At 33.3% G+C, this 22,871-nt stretch overlaps 3 protein-coding genes across 3 annotated transcripts; all 3 read right to left on the minus strand.

The window, feature by feature from the left end:
- Positions 1 to 513: 513 nt before the first annotated feature.
- On the minus strand, positions 514 to 5,709 carry LOC132734987 (uncharacterized; the record flags this gene model as incomplete). The annotated part of the gene is given in 3 exon segments (XM_060721894.1): positions 514 to 647; positions 4,640 to 4,872; positions 5,558 to 5,709. Coding segments are annotated over 3 exon segments (386 nt in total), but the record flags the coding sequence as incomplete, so codon positions are not given.
- Positions 5,710 to 10,340: 4,631 nt separating this feature from the next.
- On the minus strand, positions 10,341 to 12,866 carry LOC132734988 (heavy metal-binding protein HIP-like). Its single transcript, XM_060721895.1, has 2 exons — positions 12,734 to 12,866; positions 10,341 to 11,930 (listed from the first exon to the last, which is right to left on the minus strand). The coding sequence occupies exons 1-2, from the start codon at positions 12,750 to 12,752 to the stop codon at positions 11,119 to 11,121; spliced, it is 831 nt and encodes a 276-aa protein (XP_060577878.1). The 5' UTR covers positions 12,753 to 12,866; the 3' UTR covers positions 10,341 to 11,118.
- Positions 12,867 to 14,473: 1,607 nt separating this feature from the next.
- On the minus strand, positions 14,474 to 22,347 carry LOC132734989 (complement C1q tumor necrosis factor-related protein 3-like). The gene is made up of 2 exons (XM_060721896.1): positions 22,134 to 22,347; positions 14,474 to 16,703 (listed from the first exon to the last, which is right to left on the minus strand). The coding sequence occupies exons 1-2, from the start codon at positions 22,249 to 22,251 to the stop codon at positions 16,042 to 16,044; spliced, it is 780 nt and encodes a 259-aa protein (XP_060577879.1). The 5' UTR covers positions 22,252 to 22,347; the 3' UTR covers positions 14,474 to 16,041.
- Positions 22,348 to 22,871: the final 524 nt, after the last annotated feature.

The following is a 22,871-nucleotide window of genomic DNA, read 5'->3' on the forward strand; positions in this document are numbered from 1 at the left end:
AAAACATTTTTGTAAATAAAGGGAGGTAATTAGAAATTTATTTTTTAATAATATGTAAAGCCAGTGTTTTTTTTCCAATTAAAATGAAATGCAATTAAATTTTAATGTTTGGTTACAACGTAAATAATCATTTTGCTGTACATATTTTACATATTCCTTGGATGTTGGAAATTGTTTTAAGAGAATAATTATATACTTTTATATAAAACCCTCACTTAACTGTTACGTTAGCATCCTTAATTACTAACATACAGAACCTTTAAATACAGATGTATGAGTTCAATTGCCTCAACGTGCACTTCCCTCTATGTAAGGATATTGGTTGTCTAATCTGGTTTCCTTTCTTCTTTTTTAACTAAGATGATTATTAACAGATTGTAGCTCATAAATCATTGGATAATAATGGCCAAGAAGTGTTGACGGAAGGACACTGCAGTCACTATATGCGGGGACATAAACAAGCACTCAATGACCTGACGTGTAAACTGGATAAAAAAATCATGTATACTTACTCGATGTGCAAAGTAAATAGCACATAGTCCAGTGGGACAGAAACAGCAAAGGCACGCCAGAATGGATGGTATCATGTAGTCTGGTGGACGTGATTGAGTCATGATGATACCGGGTTGACCTGGTTGGGTAATTACCTGAAATGTTTGGAAAGAAAAACAACGTGCTGTCAATGTAGGGTATATATTCTTTTTTAAATTACTATAAAGCTGACAGTTACATACTTAAAGCGATCGAAGGAGTACACAAATATTTTGCTTAAAAAGTCTAGTTACAGTTATGCAGATTGTTATATCAACATTTATGACCACTCGAAACTGAGACATCTGCAATAACGCCAGGTTTTACGTCTGACTCTTGAGCCAAGCATGTCGAGGTTTTTTTTAGAGCTATATACATTTTTTTATCTAAAAGGCAACATTCCCTGTTTACGTTTAAATAATGGTTTTAGAACATTCTAGATGCTTATCACCTGATGAAAGCTGCCATGAATGTAAAATATTTGTCATTTAATCAGCAAAATATAAAAGAAAGAAGTATTTTCACTCTAAGATCAAACAGTAATTCGGGAAGTAGCATTTTTGAGGCAAAATGTGCCTTTAAAACCCCTAAGAGCATTCGTATTTTTTCTATATCGAGAATGTATTGTCGCTTGATGTCAAATGCAAATATTTAGTTTTTTTTTTATAAACACCACGTTCCTTTCATCGCCTATGTATTTTCGTGCTTCGCGTACTTTGATATGGAAAGTTGGATGTACAAAATCCTAGACGGTTAAGACGCAAGGTGATGCGCTTCAACGAACAAAAATAAAAGTGATCCCCACAACAAAATTACATGAAAATTGCAGACTCGGTTTGATTGAGTCTGTACATGAAGGATAATGACAAAGTGCAACATCCGTCACGCCCCCTAACACCGACTGAGCGGTACTCAATTCTCAACACTTAATAGTGCTCGCATTTCTCCCCCACCACCAACACTCAACAGGCTGTCATGTTTGTGGGTAAGATTTTATATTTTATTGCTTTCACGAAGGATGTCATATATAACGTACCCTGCACGCTTATTAGCATATAATATAAAGACTTAGTAGCTGTTATTAGAATGCCGAGGGTTTCCGAATGAGTTTGTACATTCATAAGTGAAATGCAATGATTTTGTTGTCGTTTAGGCAAGCAGTTTTTTGTAGTTTACTTAATTCACGTACAATAAATACGTATATATGCTTTAAATAACAACTATGATACTTTTAACTAAAGTTAAAAAGCATTCAAATTTGGCAAATTATTTAATTAATATACATTGTCATCGATAATTGTTAACTGTATCTAAATTAATAAAACTTTAAGCCGGCGATTTTTCATATAGACTAAGTAATCATTTCCGGACAAAAAGTGTCACAACAAACGCCGGAAATATGACACCCCCTCACACTCAATTAACTCACATGATTATTTAATTTGATGTTATTAATATTGCTGTATGTACTCGTACGCCTGCTGCCACGATGGCAAGTAAAACATATTACCATGTGCACGTGACGTGACCAGTGCAGACTTGGATCAGTGGGCACATCCGTTCGATCTAATCAGGGTCTGCACTGTTCGCTATTCAATCAGTAAATTTACGAAAGATTTCGCAAAAATGAAGAATGAATAAAGGACATGTTCAATTACGATTGTTAGCATGGCAACGGTTAACTTACAGCGTTAGTTAATTTTATGCTGTTTGTGGCTGGGGGATGAAACATAATGGTTGAGGCATTAGAATTGCAGCCACCGTTTATCCCTGTTTGACTAAATGGAATCGAATAACTGGAGTCTATGCATCTCTTAGTTCCAGCAGGTGAGGTGGTTTAAACCTGAAGTTTGTAACACCCGAGGTTAACGAAAATGTATCACCTTTCCTACGTCATTCCCTGTGTTGGTGCGCCGTAAAACCAAACACATTGACTTGGTCGCGAAAAACGATGATCAATATTTCTACATGTATACTAAGTCAAAATAAAACCCACTTGTTATCAATGATTCCCCCGATGTATTGGAAATATGGAGGCTTGAATACGTTAAGCAAATATTATGTGTATGCGTGAATACAGATAAGAATTATTATTTATTTATAAATCGTTAATTCCATAATGTTTGTTCTGCTAAAGCAACTCTCTCATATTCTGGCATGTAAGAAAAACTTCCTGCTATAGTGAACTGCAAAATAAATTATTCGGTGTTGGGGAGGGGGGGGGGGTATAATTCATTGAATTAATATGACGGTTGGTACCATACATAAGGCTGTGTGTTCGTTGATTTTATTCATATGGTAGCTTTAATAGACTCGTTTCATGTTTTTTTCTATAAGAGTACAAAATAAGTGATATTGTCGTTATACTTTTAATATGTTTGTACGACTCAATATTCTTGTGATTAGTGTATGGCCACAAGCGTGCCAAATCAAAGAAAGAATTAGGATCAACACTATTGGAGATGGAGTCTGCCTCTCAACCCAGAGATCATGGATTCGAGTCATGCTCGGGTCACAATCATGTTTCTTTAAATGACACCAGTACTGCTTCGTTCTAGAAAGTGGACGCGAAAGTGATTGATTATAGTTGCAAGCACTTGTTTCACAACCGAGCTTAAATAAATATGTTTAAATGAACACTGTTTGCTGCATAAAATTAGTACGAGAGTTGTAGATAATGTTAAGAACAACTCTAATTATGACCCTTTATCAAAACGTATTTATTTGAGCATTTCCAACACGAATTAAGTTGACCTCTTTATTAGCTAATAGAATATTTCCACATTTTATTAAAAGTATCACAATATGACAGATCTGTGATTGTATGGGGGAATTCTTTAACAATCATCTTTTCCATGCCGTTTTTGCCACAAAACTATAAAGGCATCTCTTGTAAGAAGATTTCATATAATGTCCTACTTTCTACCTTAAAACTATCTCGGAATTTGCTATAAACTTCTACATGTACAACATTTCTATGTAAGGGCGATGCTCTTTTGACTTACTCAAATTGCACATGCGCAAAAATAGTACTTCCGGTCGATTTTTCAAATCGATAAAAATGTCTATAGCAAACGTTGTTCTTCTTACATATTTCATGATTGATTATTTGTTTAGACACGTATACTGACTCCAAAATGAACCAAAAATAGTTTCGCATTTCCTACAGATCTAGAGGGATTTTTGTTGTTGTTGATGTTGTTTTGTACTTCATTCTCAAATGCAAAAGATGAACCGGCTGTCCGGTCTATGAGTTAATTTTTCGGTACCTGTAACATGACGCATCATTGAAATTAAAACTTTTTGAGAAATAAATATTTTATAACTCTGGGGGCCTTTAAAGCTTATATGAAAACGGTTCAATTTCTTATGAAATAATAACCGTTCCGCACCAGCACTGCAGTTTTAAATCTGACACATTGTGCGTTCAAATTCAAGGTCAAATTTAACGGAAAAGACTGTGCTAATGTAGTAAACATAATCGTTTACAATTCTACATATAAAAGGCTTAAAACACTTGAAATATTCGACCCTTGGAAGTGAAGTAGTTTTCTACAACAGTTACATGTATGTTATTAAAATCTGTGGCTTATAAATACGGTATTTTGTTGTTGTGTAAAATATAAATGTATGTCAAACTTTGCATTTGTTATTAAGTCGCAATTATTGGTGTCTGGGTGTATATAAGTATATACTTCCTATGTATTAAATGCTTATCTAAGCATGACCAGTGAATACATGCAGCACGTAAACGAAAATATATTTGTTATAATGCATAAACTGTCTATATAAATTACACTACAATGTACATTATTTCAAATTTCTGCGTTAAACTACTTTCAGTTGTATCCCGGCGCCGTAGGAGAGAACTACTACTTTTGATTATTTAAACATTTGGTAGAGGTGCATTTAAATGGTTAATTAAAATTAAATACCCCGCTTAAATCACCCGAACTTCAAATTTGAACAAAATTTCAGCTATAAAAAAAAAATCGAAATATTTCGCATTGACCTGGATGTTCGGATAAAGAGGGAAGTCAAATGATGTCCCATTGCCCCAACACCCACCCTCCCTTATTTTCTTAACTCCCTAGTATTATATACGTACAACTTGCTGAGTACTGGTGTAAGGCTGACCAGGTTGCCCATATCCTGGTTGACCATACGGCTGTCCGGGTTGACCGTACGGCGGTTGTGCTGGTTGACCGTACGGCGGTTGTGCTGGTTGACCGTACGGCGGTTGGGCTGGTTGACCGTACGGCGGTTGGGCTGGTTGACCATAGGGCGGTTGTGCAGGCTGGCCGTAAGGCGGCGGAGCGTTTTGATCATGCTGACCGTAGCCTTGAAAATAAAATATGTATATAATATATACAAAATTTAAAAGTGATACGTAATAAAATTTTGGAGAGATCGTAAATTTTCTTTAAAGTTTCATTAAGTGGCTTAAAAAAAAAATTCATGACTATACAGTTCCTTAAAGTGGAAAGCCCCCAAGGTTTGGTAAAGTTTTACATTTTTCCCCTATTTGTTTTCAATTTTAATAAATATACAATAACCCACGTGACACATGGAAATTTCTATTTATATCCTTAAGAATGTTTCGTAGACAGTCTTTTTGTGTTTTACGCAGTTTTCATATTGTATAATAGACATTTGAAATTAACAATTATTCGGCCAATCTTCATCAAAATTGTCGACCTTTTGAAATGTATATATAATTCAACTAAAGTTGTCATAAAAAATGAATAAAATTAATAACATGTGCATCATGTGACTTTAAAGTTACACACTGCAAAAGGTAATTATTCAACGATGTTTAAGTTGACTTCTGTCTTCACACAATAAATGGCAACGCCCTGTCGTGAAAATCGATATTGATACAGCTAAAGTACAATTTAAATGGCCGAGTTTTCCGAGGGTTTTTTATGACTGAAGTGGACTGAAAGTTTATGATAAACCTTTATCAATTAATGTTTCTTTTTTTATATCAGACATACATACAATGCATATGAAAAAAAACACTTACCTTGCTTTTCGGAACTCATCGTGTAGCTATACACAGTATAATATTAAATTCTGTCTTTCTCCTTATAAACACACAGGTATTTGTTTATCAACAAATGTTTATAGGATTTCCGTTCAATTGATAGAGGAACGTCACTGCGCATGCCTGTCACGCTGTTACAGAAGAAAAAAAAAGTAAGGTGTCATATGGCAGATTAAAGATAACGCAGCAGCGTAGCTGTTTGGATCTCTTCTGTCTCCCCATTAACAATCTAAATTAATAATTGGCAACTCAGTTTATTTAAATATATGAAAGACAGAAAGTCATGACCTTGAAAATAACTTAAATATACAATTATAATGTTCAATTAGCACGAAAAAGAAAAAAGCAACGAAAAAAGATCGCAACGGCCGCTGTGGTGTAGTTGAAATCATACTTTACCATTAATCCAGAGACCCGTACGTGGTGCGAGTCCCGGCTGCGATTTGCCAAATTTTCGTGTGTGTTTTCTCTATATACCCTTAAAAGTAAGTGAAAATATGGGGAATAGAATAAGGGAGATAAAATACTTAAATAGTCCTATAGATCTACTGCTCCTGCTGATGGTGGTGGTGATGATGATGATGATGATGATGATGGGGAGGAAAAGGATGGTGATAATGATATTGATGATGATGATGTTTATGGTCATGATGATGATAATAATGATGATGATGGTGATGATGATGAGAAATGAAGGATAAAAACATAATTATTACATATAAAATAGCAGGTGAAAATTATTTTTTTTAATAAGAAAAACACAATTATGCATAAATATCAATTCACTTCTGGGTCAAATCTAAATTTAGATCAAAATTTAAATTAAATGAAAACGTTACTTACATTTTGGCGTCCTTTAAATAGAGAAAATTAGAATCCCTAAAGAAAATCCAACACAACAAAATTGCAAATGTTGCAGGCTCGGTTTGATTGAGCCTGTTCATGGACGGTACTGTCAAGTGCAAACTACCGTCCACGCCCCCTAGCACCGGCTTAAGCAGAATTAAACATTTAACACAAAATGGTGAAATTTTGAGTTCATACGGCGGTTATCATAGTTATCTTAAGTCTCCTTAAAGTTGTTCATTTGCCAATTACCGTAACCATCTTTCGCTGTTATTTTGTGTTTTTCTTGGTAATTTGTATGGAACAAGTCATAATATATAATGTGTTCAATGAAAACAAACACTTTTCTTTACCTTTCGACGTTAATTCTTCAGAAAAAAAATGACGTTTATAAAATAACAAATGACGCAACTTCCGTTTAAAAATACGCTTAAAATAACGTGACGTTAACGCGGGAATAAAAACTTTGTCAAATAAATACAGAATCTTTCATGAACATAAATATAGCAAATTACATGTACAATAAAAAACACATAGAATAATGATCTGCACATGTGATTAAAAAATTCTTATAATGAATAACAATAAAAAAACCTTGATACATGTATGAGAAAAAACATTCTACATGTATATGTATACCGGCTCAATAATTAGTCTTGAAAGATGACAACGTTCTACACTGTACTCATACCATTAGAAGATAATGTCTAAAGCTTATGAATCCAGTATGATTCTTGTAATAAGCGTTCCATATCATCGGAGACAATCTCTATAGTAACGGATCGGAACACTTCTTGATACATTCATGCGTTTAGACACTTGTTGCTTTGTTTGACCAACTTATTGCTGTTTACATTTATCACATGTGACAAGGTATAAAACATTGTTCGTAGAACAATCAGTATTATTATTTGCATAATAAATCTTGCCAGGAATATTAGTACTACTAAATATATTACTTTCAATAATGGAGCTGCAATGTGTACATCTACTTCTATTACATCTGGATGATTTTTGTTATTAGACCTAACATTAGAATTAATAAAAATGTCTTATGGTTTTTTTTCGCAAAGGTTTACTTTCATGAAGCGTTTGCACTGAACATTTAGTTGAAAGTTTAAGTAATCCAAATTCTTTTTAATGATATTACCAATATTAGGTAAAGTTAGGTTATACTCAACAACAAAGGAAATAACACTGCCTTCACTTGTATAGTTATTAGTACACAGGGCCTCATCTTGTGTTAGATAAGTGCATTATCAATAACATTTGTGTTTTGAAGTATGTACGTAAATTCTGTAAAGAATCTTTGAAAACATTATCCTTAGAAATGATACGGCGATAATGGTTTCCATTTTTTTAAGGAATAAGTAAAAACATATGTACATTTTGCAACCTTTATGACAAATAATACAATATTCAAAAATGAAAATCATCTGACTGTTGTTTAAACATTATAAAACTCACGTTTGTCCCGTTAATTTGTGAGAAAAATACTTGGAGTCATCGGAAACTGTAACAGCTCCTTAGAAATGAGTCCAGAGATTCAAACGGACAACTCATGCGAGACGCGCAATATCATTTTTAACTAACATTAACTAAAATTTAAAGCTCCTTAATCACTCATATTCATCTTTAATTTTATTTGATAAAGTACTTTTACAAAAAATGATAAAAGAAAAAAATCCTGTAATTCTTATTACAATAAACAAAATTTCAATGACAGATGTTGTATCAATGGGATATTTTTTGTGACCAACTATTGGCCGTCTACGAGTATTTCAGGAGAATTCGGGAGCGTGTATTTACATGTATACAGGCCTGTTTGTTTGTTTGTTTTTATTTTTGATTGTTTCAGAGCCTGGACCCGTGCTGAGCTTTCTGTCAGTCAAAACAATGCATGCCTTGCGGCAATTTGCTGACACAAAGTGTTAGAATATATACCTCGGAGTCATGCAGGCACTATCAGTAGATTATTCTTGGTCAATGTAGAGGCAGATTCAAGCGTCTGCTTAATACTGAGTAAATTAGTCCCGTACCCTTACTAGATCTATAGCCCTCAAAAATGTGATGATGATTTTCCGTATATGTATTCGACTAGATCTAATGCCTAAATTAATTACTATGTATAGAAAATACAGAGGCGTAAGTGATTCAAATTTTTAGCCAAAGAGCATTTCTAGATCATTTCCATTTTTAGGGTTAAGTTTGAATTTTGAACAAACAAGTTTACAAACATGGGCGATTCTAAATGCCTGGGATGGACTCTTAGTACTGCCCACTTATTTCCATATACAGTACCTAGAAGAATTTACACCAGTTAAGTGCGCATGTTTAGCTCAGAAGGGAGATTACCGAATTGATAATCCAGGGATATCCTGATGTATCCTCAGACAAGACATCATGTCCTATGGTTATTTGTCTATATAGTTATAGTTATGGTTCTTAAATACTGCACTTCCTCTCAATGTTCTCTATCACTTTGTGAAGTTTAAATAAAATTCCTTAACACTTTTCAAGTTATTCTCCGGACAAGAGTGTGACAAACAGACAGACGTGCGGAAGGGCAGACGGATGGATGGAAAGACGTATAAGGCGGCGACTATATGCTTTTCATTTCGAGGAACATAAAAATGTGCCCATTTCAGTCAAATATATTTTAAATAAATGACAACGTACTTGTGAAATCGGTTTGATTTTTATATAACCGTTGGCAAGCACCGGGAAGAGCACTTGACTTCTGTTTTTGAGGTGTAACATAAAATATAACGCTGTTATAACAGAACTTGATCAAGTTTGTCTTAAATGTAATATTCCAGCTCAGCGAGAAAAATAAGATAATCATATTATAAAACTATTATGAGTGCTGTCTGGAAACCTTTTAAAACAGTAAGTATACCACATGTGTACTCCTCACATGATAAAGGCGTATCTTCTTCGAATATCGCCGCAGACAGACACTTGTTGTATATTTTTTGCAGACGTAAACAATACACTCAAAAACAGCTTGACATTATCAAAAATACGAAAATATAAATATGCATCATAGTTCCCTCTGACAGAGTGATTGATAAGCTGTTTTCTATTGAACACCTTGAGAAAATTAGTTTGTTCCAGTTTCCATTATATGATAATGTAGCGCACCAAATAGCCTTGGGCGTAATATAGGACGCTTAAAGGCACATTATGCCTCAGAAACAATTTAAGAAAGGGCAAACATGGATTTCATAATGTTAAGATAATGGTTTAGAGAAATGTTATATGTTTTTTACCCCACAAGGTAGCGATAAATGTGAAATAATTTGTCATAAAAGTAGCAAAATGAAAACTAAGTATATATACTGACTTCTATACAAAATACTAATTCACTATAACTGTACTTATTGCCAAAATGCAAAAGATAAAAAGATGGTTCAGGTAACTGGCCAATGAGTAACCTTTAGGATACTACAAAGGTACACCAAGAGCTTTTGTGAAATTAAAATAAAAGCATTTCTGAGGCATAATGGGCCTTTAATATATGTTAATACGAAGGCAAATATTATCTGCTCTTTGTTTTTGTCCAATGTGATTGGCAATAGTAACAATTTATAACTGAATTTCAATACTTTAAAGGGCGAATATCATGGTAACACCAAATTCCAAGCCAAACTGAGGTTCAAAGGAGCCAATATCAGGCTCACTTTTTTTCCTCAGAGCTGGCGAAGAAAGAGTTCACCCATGCGACTTGTACAGACCAAGATCAGCAAGGTTATCAACGTTGTCTGGTTATGGTCGGCAGTGTTCGCTGTCATTTTGTACATGTGAAATCTTCCCTAAAAATAATAAGTGTTTTTGTCAAGATTTATATTCAATTTGGACGATGGACAAGTCTATTTTGGATTGCAGACCCTAATGGTTTCAAATAAGAATCAGCTTTTTAATTAACTTTTATTCTTTTCTATATAATATCAGATATTTATTTTTCATATACGAGTATTAGAACATTTCTCCATCCGATTTGTTATTATTATTAATCTATAGTGTCACACCCCATCTTCGCATTTTTGCACTTTTGTAAACACTTTAACCATCAAGATATTTTACTATAAGTATTTTACTATATCATTATTGCGTTTGAACAAGAAAAAAATGGCTTAGCTAGACTTTCTAACTTGCATTAATATATCATTTATGTACATTTCTGTATGTTTTTAAACACAACCATACTTTTCCTTTGCATATCTCAGCTAGTTTCTAGAGCGAAAAATAAAACACTAATAAAGACACTTAAAATATTTAGTTGCTTTGACCTCTCACATTCTACCAATGGACCACGGGCTTCCAATGTATTATAACGACACAGCATGAAACCAAATGATCGCGGCGATTTGACGTGATTTTACGTGGTAAAGGTGTCGGACTAGTAATCTAAGGCCGCGTGGATCACACCCCGTCAGAGGCAAGCCGTTGTTTCCATGAGAAAAGAACTTTGCACTCATTGCTTAGTTCTGGTTGGTCCAAGAAACGGATTCGAGTGTGTTTCAATAAGTTTATAGCTTCCAAAACAATCGAATAAAAATGAATTTGCACTAAGCAAAATTATTCTAAATTAACTTTAAAGAAATTAAGCAGTGTAAACGTTCAAATATATTTTGATTTTTTTTTGTGGCTAACCGTTAAAACGGGTAACGTCACGGTCTACGTAATACATCTCATTTGCATATTTCGTCTGCTTTCAATAAAAATCCAGAAAATGTGCTCCAGTTGTGATGTATTGTAAACGGTTTTGAGCCCCAAGGTCCGTGTTTGACCATTTTAACAACATCGCCAACTTTGAGAAGGAGTACTGCCATATTGCTACCAGACGCTTGCGCGGATCCGCCAGAGTATATTAGCATTTTGCTGTTGCCATTGACCTGTAGGACTGTTTCAATAATAAGTCCCCAACCAGCCAGGATCGTGCTGAAGAAGACATACAAGCCAGCTTTGGGGGCAACAAATTCTCCAGTAGCGTTGTTGTATGCCCCTCCTTCGTTTGTTTCAACGTTCGAAAATATAATAGTCGCCCATGGTGCGATACCAACAATTGTTGGAGAAACCCGCGCAAAGAATGCAATATGGGGTCCCTTGCCACTTGGTTCTAAAGGATCAATAGAATCTGAACTTTTATTAACCTCACTAAATAATCTAAGACTTTCTACAGACTTCTCTAAAACGTTCAACTCTTCTCTTTCCTCGTTTCTTTTACTTTGAATAGCTTTAAGGCCCTGTTCTTGAGATGTTATCGCTACCTTTACTACGCCAAGATCAGTTTGTTGACTTGCGATTGTTTCTTCAAGATGTTTTCGTCTGTTTCTTTCCTCGATAAGCTCGGCCCTCAGTTTATCTATTTCAGCGTTCAGAGAGTCTTTCTTTTTCTCTTCGTCATTCAGCGTCGCGCGGAGAGCGTCAATTTCTTTTTTAAGAGATAGTAGAGTGATGGCGGATGCGGTTTCAATTTCTGTTTGAATGGAAGTGCAGGGTACTGAAATAGAGTATTTAGAATTGACTTTGTATTTGGCTTATTTAGAGATTGTACATATTATTCTGATGCCGTTTTCAACTGCATGACACTGAAAAAGAGAAATTCTAGGTAACCGTATCTTAAGTAATAGAATGTTCTTTGATGTAATAAAGTAATAAAAGAAATGTTTCAGTAACAGGCAGTTTACCTGATATAGAATTGTGATGACATTCACTTTAGTGACAATTTCTTTTCTGTAAAAGGGGCATAGCTCTATCAATGATTAGCTTATTGTAGCCAAAATCGAACTTGACCTGTGTTTTAATATAACAAACATGTATCTGTGAAGCATAAACACAGACACTGAAATCTTTTAAAATTATGCAGCAGAAAACCAATAATTTCACATAAATGTGTGGTGTAAAAGGGGCATAACTCTATTGTCAATAAGTTGATTTGCAACGAGTCATTTAAATCCTTCAAAAGTTATCCTTCCGCAACCAGGGGATCAATGATAAGATGATTAAAGCGAAAACCTTATTTGACCTGCGTTTTGATACGTATATTTACATGTATACACACTCATTAAATTCCTTCAAAATATGTCCTGCAAAAAACTAGTTGTATATGCGTAGATGGACGAACGGACGGACAAACGGTTTGAGAGGCGCGCGAAAGGACAACGCTATATCATATAACGCCCAAACGTTTCATCCTAGCGTTTGAAAACTTTAAATTATAGAATGCACAATTGCACAATTAAAACGTGGTTTTAAAATTATCATAAAAATTTTCAAAAATGAGCATCAAATTTATATGCTTACCTTCTTTTTCAGGGTCCATCCTTTTGCAATTTTAACACTATGCATACAGGATACACCTTTAGTAAGTCATTATGTATACATCTTAAATTTATTGATGTAAACACGACACATTCCATACATACATGTATACGTGTTACTATTTATATCGTCGTGTTTAACATAGTCTGGTTTACTATTTATGGTACAAGTTTACCCGGGTAGTATCAGGGGAAGGAACTCCAGAACTTCGCTAATTGTTGTTCTTTATAATAATAATAATAATAATAATAATAGGGTCTAATAATAATAATAATAATAATAATAATATTAACAATAATAATAATAATGATTATGATAATAATAAAAGTAATAGTAATAAAAGTAACAATAATAATAATAATAATTAAGCGTATAAATAATTTAAATAAATTATAGAATAAAAATTATATAAAACATACATTGAAAAGCCTATCCGATTTCCTATATATAATTTGAGTCACAAAAGACATCAAGCAGACGAAAGGAAAATCTAATATACCTTATTATCGGCCCAAATGATTAAAACAAATCTATTTTGAACTCAGATCTCTGAACATTCTTGTAATTCACCTCTACATTGACATTCAATTTTTAACATGCATTCGTTTTAACTATTGTCTTAGTACAGGCTAGAAAGTGTACATACCAAGTTCATGCTGAAGCTGAAATTTTAAGGTAGCAGGAAAAATATAAACCGAGTTTCGACCTGGTACATGTAAATAACATACAGTGAAATATATTTGATATCTGTCATTCAGTAAATACAGGTAGATAATTTGTTAAATAACTTCAATTAAAAAAAAAATGATATAAAGATATCATGTGCAAATAAAGAAAGAAAGAAAGAAAGAAAGAAAGAAAGAAAGAAGTTATAAATAAATAAATAAATAAATAAATTTATTTAATAGAATAAAAAATGAATAAATAAAAAAAAAGTTTTACATAAATAAGTTATAAATAAAAAATGAATAATAAAAAGATAACGCCGACTGTCCTGATACAGTGTATTATTGTAAATCAAATTAATTTCTTAAATAACGTATAATTAATTCCGTGTCGTCTGACACAAAAGATGCTATATCCGCTAACAAAGTATCGTCTTACTAATCAAATAAATTTCGTAAAGGACATGTTAATTTAGGACTCATCTGGATCATAATAACCACTTTCAGACTTTCATACAATAAATCTTATAACGGCTGACTTTTTAAAGGCACATTATGTTCCAGAAACAAATGAAATTTAACTTCTTTAGAAATGGAAAATGTTATGTTTTATAATATTCAAATAATGGTTTTAGATTTATCTTGGTTGCTCGACATTCAAAGACACAAACGAATGTCGCGCTGAAAGACGCCAGCTGCACACCCCATCTCGACATTCAAGAAATAAACCGGAAACGAATATCGAGCTGAATGTCTAGCCAGCTTCACATTCCAGCTCGGCATTGAAAAAGAGACAAAAAACGAATGTCGAGGTGAAAGTTGTGCTGAATGTCTAGCCAGCTTAACATCCCAGCTCAACAGTGATAAATCGAATGTCGAGCAGAATGTTTAATGTCGAGCGCTGAGTCAACTTCATGGACTTATTAAAACGAAAGTGCTAGTAATTGACCAAAGCGTAACGTTTTGGACACTATAAAAGTACACAAACATTTAAAAAAGATAAATAAAAATAAGAGCATTTCTGAGGCATAATGTGCCTTTCATAAACCATAATGAAAGGGACAGCGGTCATACGCTTTTAGTATGATACTTATTTTCCAAATTAAACTGATTGGTGGAAGAGATATATTGCATTTTTCTTTAAAGTTTTCTCTTGCATATGCGATCCAAACGCTAACATTAAGTTCGATGCCATCTAGTTAAATAAGAAAGAACGTGTGGGTAGTCTTATTGTAATGATTTCCCGCCAAAAAAATCAAACATCGACCAATATCGTTGTAAAAAATAACGTTCCGGAAATGACCAATTTATTACGATATTTCTCGATGTTAGAAATTATTTTGGCGGGAAAGCATTGCAGTAAGAATACCTTCTTTCAGTTCATAAAAATATACTTTCATTTGCCCTCGTTTCACAAATATAACTTATCCGAAACATGCGCGCAATTCCGGAATCTATTTCCCATCACGTGTAACACTTCCTCCTCCGTGCATGTAAAGCACAGAATGGAGATTACCGAATTGATAATCCAGGGATCTCCTGATGTATCCTCAGACGAGACATCGAGTCTTATGGTTATTTGTCTATATAGTTATAGTTGGTTCTTAGATACTGCACTTATTCTGACTGGTCTCTATTACTGTTATTCCCCGGACAAGAGTGTGACGAACAGACAGACGTGCGGAAGGACAGACGGATTGATGGATGGAAGGAAGGACGTATAAGGCGGCGACTATATGCTTTTCCTTTTGAGGAATATAAAAATGTGCCCATTTCAGTCCAGTTTATTTCAAGTAAATGACAACGTACTGGTGAAGTCATGTAGATTTTAATACGCACCGGGATGAGCACGTGACTTCTGTATTTGAGGTAACATAAAATATAACACTGTAATAACTTTTGAACTTGATGAAGTTTGTCATAAAGGTAATATTCCAGCTTAGAGAGAAAACTAAGATGTGAGCCGCGTCACGACAAAAACAGATACAGTTTACTTCTTAAGAAATGGCAAACATGAATTCCATAATGTTTAAATAATTGTTTAGAGAAATGTTAGATGTTTGTTACCTCAGAAACGTAGCGATAAATGTGAAACAATGTGTTCTAAAAGTATCAAAATGAAAACAAAGTACATGTAGTATATTGACTTCTATACAGATAACTTATTCACTATAACTGTACTTATTGCCAAAAAGCAACAGATGGAAAAAATGGTTCAGGTTTTGGGCCAATGAGAGTAACTTTTTGGGTTCTATAAAAGTACACCAAGAACTTTTAAGAAACTAAAGTAAAAGCATTTCTGAGGCCTTTAAAATGTACTACGAAGACAAATATGGTCTGCTCTTTGAATGAAACTCTTCCTTTTTAACAAGGTTATCGGCAATGGTAGGAATTTAAAATGAAGTGTAACACTTAAAAGGCGAATATCATGGAAGCACCGAATTCCAAGCAAACACTGAGATTGAATTTCAAATTCAAAGGAGCAAATATCCAGCTCACTTTTTTCCTCAGAGCTGGCAAAGAAAAGTTCACCCATGCGACTAGTATATATTTTAATTTTTGTGGCTAAAATCCGACCAAACCCGTTTTAACGACGGGTAAACGTGACGGTCAACGTGATACGTCTCATTTGCATATGTCGTCTGCTTTCAATAAAAATCCAGAAAATGTGCTCCAGTAGTGATGTATTGTAAACGGTGTTGTGCCCCAAGGTCCGGTTTTGACCATTTTAACAACATCGCCAACTTTGAGAGGTAGCACTGCCATATTGCTACCAGACGCTTGCGCGGATCCGCCAGAGTATATTAGCATTATGCTGTTGCCATTTACCTGCAGCCCTGTTTCAATAATAAGTCCCCAACCAGCCAGGATCGTGCTGAAGAAGACATACAAACCAGCTTTGGGGGCAACAAATTCTCCAGTAGCGTTGTTGTATGCCACACCTTCGTTTGTTTCAACGTTCGAAAATATAATAGTCGCCCATGGTGCGATACCAACAATTGTTGGAGAAACCCGCGCAAAGAATGCAATGCGTGGTCCAATAGCTTTAAGACCCTGTTCTTGAGATGTTATCGCTACCTTTACTATTTCAAGTTCAGTTTGTTGACTTGCGATTGTTTCTTCAAAATGTTTTCGCTTGTTTCTTTCCTCGATAAGCTCGGCCCGCAGTTTATCTATTACACCGTTCAGAGAGTCTTTCTTTTTCTGTTCGTCATTCAGCGCCGCGCGGAAAGCGTCAATTTCTTTTTTAAGAGATAGTAGAGTGGTGGCGGTTTCTGTTTGAATGGCTGAAATAAGAGTATTTAGAATTGACTTTGTACTAGGCTTATTTAGAGATTGTGCATGTCTGATTTTCCAACTGCATGACACTGAAAGACAGAAATTCTTGATAACCGTATCTTAAGTAATAGAATGGTCTTTGAAGTAATAAAGTAATAAAACAAATGTTCCAGTAACAGAAAGTTTAACTGTTAAAGAATGCTGATGACATTCACTTAAGTGACAATTTCTTTTTTTCTTAAAAAGGGGTGTAACTCTATTATCAATAATTGGTTTGTTGTAGCCAAAATCGAACTTGACCTGTGTTTTAACAAACATGTACTTGCCAAGCATAAACACAGACACTGAAATCTTTTAAAAGTTATGCAGCAGAAACCAATAATTCACATAAAAAGGGACATAACTCTATTATTAACAAGTTGATTGCAACGAAAGTCATTTAAATCATTCAAAAGTTATCCTTCCGTAACCAGGGGCGTGGAAATCCAATAATAATAATATGATGATTACAGGCTGAATATTATTGTCAATTAAACTCTGAATTCAATTTGCAACATGTTTTGACAATTTCGGCTAATATTAGCGAAGGTATATGTTCAAACTTAGTAAAAATATGACACTGGTTACATTATGTAATAGTTAAAGTATAGGAAAAGAGTCGGATATAACACCGGCTGGGGCGACATCAAAGGATGTTCCTGCTAAAAAAAATGGCGAGGCCGTTAGGCCGAAACAATATTTTTCAGAAAAATCCTGAGATGTCGCCCAGCCAATGTTATATCATCGTAACTAACGAGTTTCATATACTATAACTATTTTATCGCAATGTCATGATGTTTTTTTTTGTTGTTGTTTTTTTGTAACGAAAATAAATAAATAAATAAATCGTTAGCAACATTATAGCTATTTATGATAACACAGTTTTTTCAAGCTGTTTTCGCTGCCGCAAAAAAAAGATATAGAAAAGACACCCAATGTTAGAGGCAGATTGTAAAATGTTACCAACGTTGATTCAAGATTTAAGGGCTTTTTTCAGTGGAAATAATTTATTCAACGGATGTACCTTTTGATTAAATAAGAGTAAATTTCATATCATTAATAAGAGGTTAATACACGGCAGGAGAGGGCCGGAAGGTGATAATCGGCCCGTAAAATGAATAATGGACCCGAGGGCTTTAGCCCGAGGGCCATTATTCATTCAGGGCCGATTATCACCTTCCGACCCTACTCTGACGTGTATTAATGTCTTTAAAACACTTGGTAGATCTAATAGTAGCATTTTTTTTTTTTTTTTTAAAACAACAAAGTTCTGTCGTTGAAATTCTTGTCTACTCTTCTACTATTCTGTGCAGAGATGTTTACTGTTTATAGATGTTTGTGTGTTCAAAGCAGTAGAATCTAGAAGCAAGTTTTTGTTTGTTTTTTTCGGAATGAATTTGTCGTATTATTTCTTCAAATTTCAATAGTAACAAAAATGTGTTTGTACTAAATACGCTTAAGCTCTCATAATAAAAATAAAGCGATTCGTGCTGACAACCTACTTTCACTTTTTACAGTTTTAAATGTTTTATGGCGTTAAAAAAATACGTCATTTTTTTCAGTTTGTGCACGTGGGACCTGTTCCCGCGGGGTGATAAAATATTCTGGCCCCCGGGGCCCCAAAAATCATAATGGGCACGTGACACTAAAAATCAGTTGAAATCCAAGGCCCAATTTTTTTACTAATATAAGTAACAAGTGTATTTAAACTTTGGTTAAAGTTTTTATTGTTTTTTTTTTTTTAAATTTTAATTTTTTTTATTTAAATTTTTTTTTATTTTATTTTATTGAAAAAAAATTTTATATATTTTCGAGTCCCCTGTTAAAAAAAATTTAAAAGATAAAAAACATTTGGGCCGGGAAAAAAACTCAAAATGCTATTAAAAGCATTTAAGGGGTTTTTTCCCCATTTGAATCAATTAAAAACTGTTTCTTTCTAAAATTTTTTCAAACAAATTTTAATGCTCATTTTAAATGTATGAGTTTTAAAGGGGTTAGTAAGAAAAAGAAAAAGTCGAAAAAACCAAAATTTGGGGGAAATTTAAAATGTTGAAATTCATGTTGGGGGCCCTAATTTTTTTTATTATATAACAAAAGCAAAAAGGGTTTGCATGGCCCATTTCCCCGCCCCAATTTTTTTCCCCATGGAAAAAATTTTAATGTAGGTTTGAGCAAATATTCAATTTAAAGTGGGATTTTTTGGGAATGTGAATACTGGGTGGCTGAAAATTTAAAAAAGGGAAATAAATGAAAGATAATGCTGGGGAGGTTTTTTTATTCTTTTTTGTTTCTCCTCGTTTCCCCAATGAAACTAAACCATTTTATGAAGGTTTTAAGTTAAAACCTCTTACAAAATTTTTTGGTAAAGCTCCACTCAGGTGAAAAATTAAGTATGAAAATAACAAAAAAGGGGAATAACTAAAAATTATGAAGAGTAGAGTATTACTTTTATGCACTGCGCACCTCCTGAGTGAGATACATTCACCTATGAAGTTTCCCTGTTGATATCATCTCAAAGGCTTTTTTAGTTATGCTCTGGATAAAAAAAATAAGCATTGAAAAATAACAAAGGGCAATAACTGAAAAATAATGCAGGGTAGGTTAATTATTCTTGTGTGCTGCAATCCTCTTCATTGGGGATCTACCCCCCTATGAAGTTTCAAGTTGATACCCTCTAACACTTTTTGAGATAAGCTCCGGACAAAAATAGCACGAAAAAAAGAACAAAGGGCAATAACTCAAAAAAATTATAAAAGGGAAGAGTTAACATTCTTGCGCACAGCATTCCTCCTCAATAATGATCTATTCCACCTATGACGTTTCATGTTTGATATCTTAAACACTTTTGGAGTTAATGCTCCCACCCCAAAAGGGGGGGAAAAAGTTTTAAAATATTTAAAAATAACCCCAAAAAAAGGGGGGGGGGGGGGGCCCCCCCAACCCCAAAAATTTTTAACCTTTTTTCCAAAAAAAATTTATTAAAAGGGTTTTTTTGGAAATTATCAAATTTTTTTGCACCCGCACACTTTTCCCGGTAAGATCTATTCCCAACTATAAAGTTTCATGTTTTATATCTTTAAAGGCTTTTTTGGGTTTTCTCTGGGGCAAAAATTTTAAATTTTTAAAAAAATGAAAAGGGCCCAATAACTCAAAAGTTAGCAGGGTAGAGTTTTTAATTCTTGTGTTTGCAATTTCCCCTCAATGAGATCTATCCACCCATTTAAAGTTTCAAATTTATAAACCTCAAATACTTTGATAAAACTCCGGGCCCAAAAAAGCATGAAAAAGAACAAAGGGGCAATAACTCAAAAATTATAAAAAAGGGAAGAGTTTTAACATTCTTGGCGCAAAGCATTCCTCCTCAATATGATCTATCCACCTATGACGTTTCATGTTTGATATCTTAAACACTTTTGAGTTATGCTCCATCTCAGGGGAAAAGTTAAGTATGAAAAATAACAAAGGGCAATTACTCAAAAATTTATTAAAGGTAGAGTTATCATTTTTATGCACTGCAGACACTTCCTGAGTAAGATCTATTCATTATAAAGTTTCATGTTGATATCTCAAAGGCTTTTTTTGAGTTATGCTCTGGACAAAAATTAATTTTTTTCCTTTTTTTTTGGTTTTTTGTGCATTTTAATACTGGGGTTTTTTTTTTTTACTACTTTTTTTAAAAGTTAAAATAAATTTTAAAAATTCAATTTGTCATATTGACCCACGATTATAAGTCAAAAAATTTAACCGGAAAAAGCAGTAAATTATGTTTTAATCTTTTTAATATAAACAATTTTTGTTTTTCTTAAACCATGTTTTACCTGTACATTTGTATTTTTCTTTAAACAATTTTTTAAAAAAAATCAATTGAAAAAATTAAAAAAATTTTTATTTTTAACATAGAAAATTCCCTTTAGCATCTTTACTTAACGCGAATTTAAAAAAAATTATATAAAATTTTCAAAGTTTATGGTGTCATATTAAAAACCAAAAAAAATGTACCCTTTTTTTTCCAAATTATTGGGAAAATTTTTTAGTTTTTTTTATTCTAATATAAATAAAAAATAACAGCTATTGTTGTTGTTTTTTTTTTGAAATTTTTTTAAAAAGGTTTTTTTATTGTTAAAAAATAATCAAAAAATTTGAGAGTTGGTCTGTTTTATTTTTTATGTAACCAAACTAAGTGATTAAACATTCATTTTGGAAAGAAACTTATTTTTTCTGTAACGATATCAAAACATCTACTTCAAAACCCGGGAGGGGAAAACCCGGGCAGTAAACGTTAATAAATACCGGCCCTTTGTAAATAAACCGGGAGGGGGCCCGGGGAATTTAAAGAAAAGGTAGTACATTTCCCCCTATAAAAAAGATTTTTGGGGCTTTTACAAGTTAAGGGCCCCCCATTCTTTTTTCCCGCTTTTGGGTAATGTTTCAACAATAACATACCTAATAAACCACTGTTTCTACAAAATTTATTGATAAAAAATATACAAAAAAGGGGGAAAAAAATTATTTCATTTTAAAAGTTTGCATTGCGAAATTCTCCCAGTCCCAAAATTCATTGTACATATCGCGACATTTCCCTTTTTTAAAAAATCAAAAACCATCATCCCAATTTGGGAAAGACGGCTATCAAAAACCCGACAAAAAGCCCGAGAAGTTGCAATTCCCTTTCCCCATTCCATGAGGGGGGGCCCCGCTTTAGCGCGGACGCCCAAAGAAAAAGGGAAAAGCGAATTCAGCTGTAATTTTGATCCCTATATAAAAAATAGGGTGCTATGGTGGCTGGTGGGGCCACTTTGTCGTTTTTTTTCGGGGTTTTGACCTTGGCAGGGGCGGGAAAAAACCCAAAGGCAAAATCAGCCACCAAAAATGCAGATATTATTTAAAAACAAAATCGAAAGTAGGGAAAACCAAGGGGTGTATAAAGTATAAAAAACAGAAAAATTTACGGTGTTTAAAAGTGAAAATTAAACATAGTGAATTATGCCAATTTTCCTAGTTTTTTTTGAGCTGAATTTTACTTTCTATTTCAAAAGATTGACTATTAAAATGGTGTTTGACCAACAGTTTCTTTTGGAAAAGGTTTAGGATAGAATTTTAAATCTGCCTAAAATATAAATAAAGACTGCCCCATTCTTTTTATAAACTAAACGTTTCAGGTATGTTCTAATTGATATTTACAGAAATTCAGTTTCGATCCAGGGGTTATTTATTGTTTATATGAAGTAAATTATTAAATTAAAAGGAATTATGGCAAAATAAAACTTATTTTGAGTTTCACCTATTGACGCACTGTATACCCTTGAATGGGCATAATGTCACTTTAACCTGTCTAAATGCCTAAAACTGAATTTAATTTTCTTGATTTGAATTTGAACCGTAAAAATATAAACACTCACCATGTACATGAGCAGATAGCGAGCGGTACTCAAGCTGTAATGTCTCCAATTTTTGAGTATAAAATATCATCCCTAAACTGAGACAAAGAACTAAAAATGAGTATATATAATATGTCATATTTATACGTTTAATTTTTATAAATGTGTAAAATAATATCAAGATACTAAACAAGTCTTGCTAAACCGAAAGTAGAATTACCCTATATTAGTTTAATACATATGTACTTTTAAGGACGTGTTAAACCAAGCATAACATATTGATTTCGCGCTAGTTAACGACTGTGTCATTCGTACAGTAATCATTCGCCAATGACTACATATTATTGATTTTAATATTTATTTATTTATTCCAGTCTCATCTATACACAACATTATATAAAATACGTGTATATAGCCATTCTATAGGAATTAAAAGAGACTAAACATCTTTAAACATAATAGCACAAATAATAAAATCTTAGATTAATTATTAACCAGTGTTCACTCAATTTAGAGCGAAAACTTCATTTAACCAATGTTTTGATATAGTATTAGCATACGTATATGTACATGTATACATAGAATAGATACATTAAAAAAACCTATGAGAAAATAAAAAAAAGACATCAAGCAGACAAAATCATTCCTGTGAAAGGAAAATCTAAAATAGTATTACCGAATCATCGGTCTAAGTGATCTAGTTTGAACTGAGATCTCTGAACTTTCTTGAAATCTACCTCTACCGTGACATTCAACTTC

The sequence above is a fragment of the Ruditapes philippinarum genome, unplaced genomic scaffold, assembly GCF_026571515.1.
Source record: "Ruditapes philippinarum isolate M1 unplaced genomic scaffold, ASM2657151v2 ctg14172_1_1_1_1, whole genome shotgun sequence".
NCBI lineage: Eukaryota > Metazoa > Mollusca > Bivalvia > Venerida > Veneridae > Ruditapes > Ruditapes philippinarum.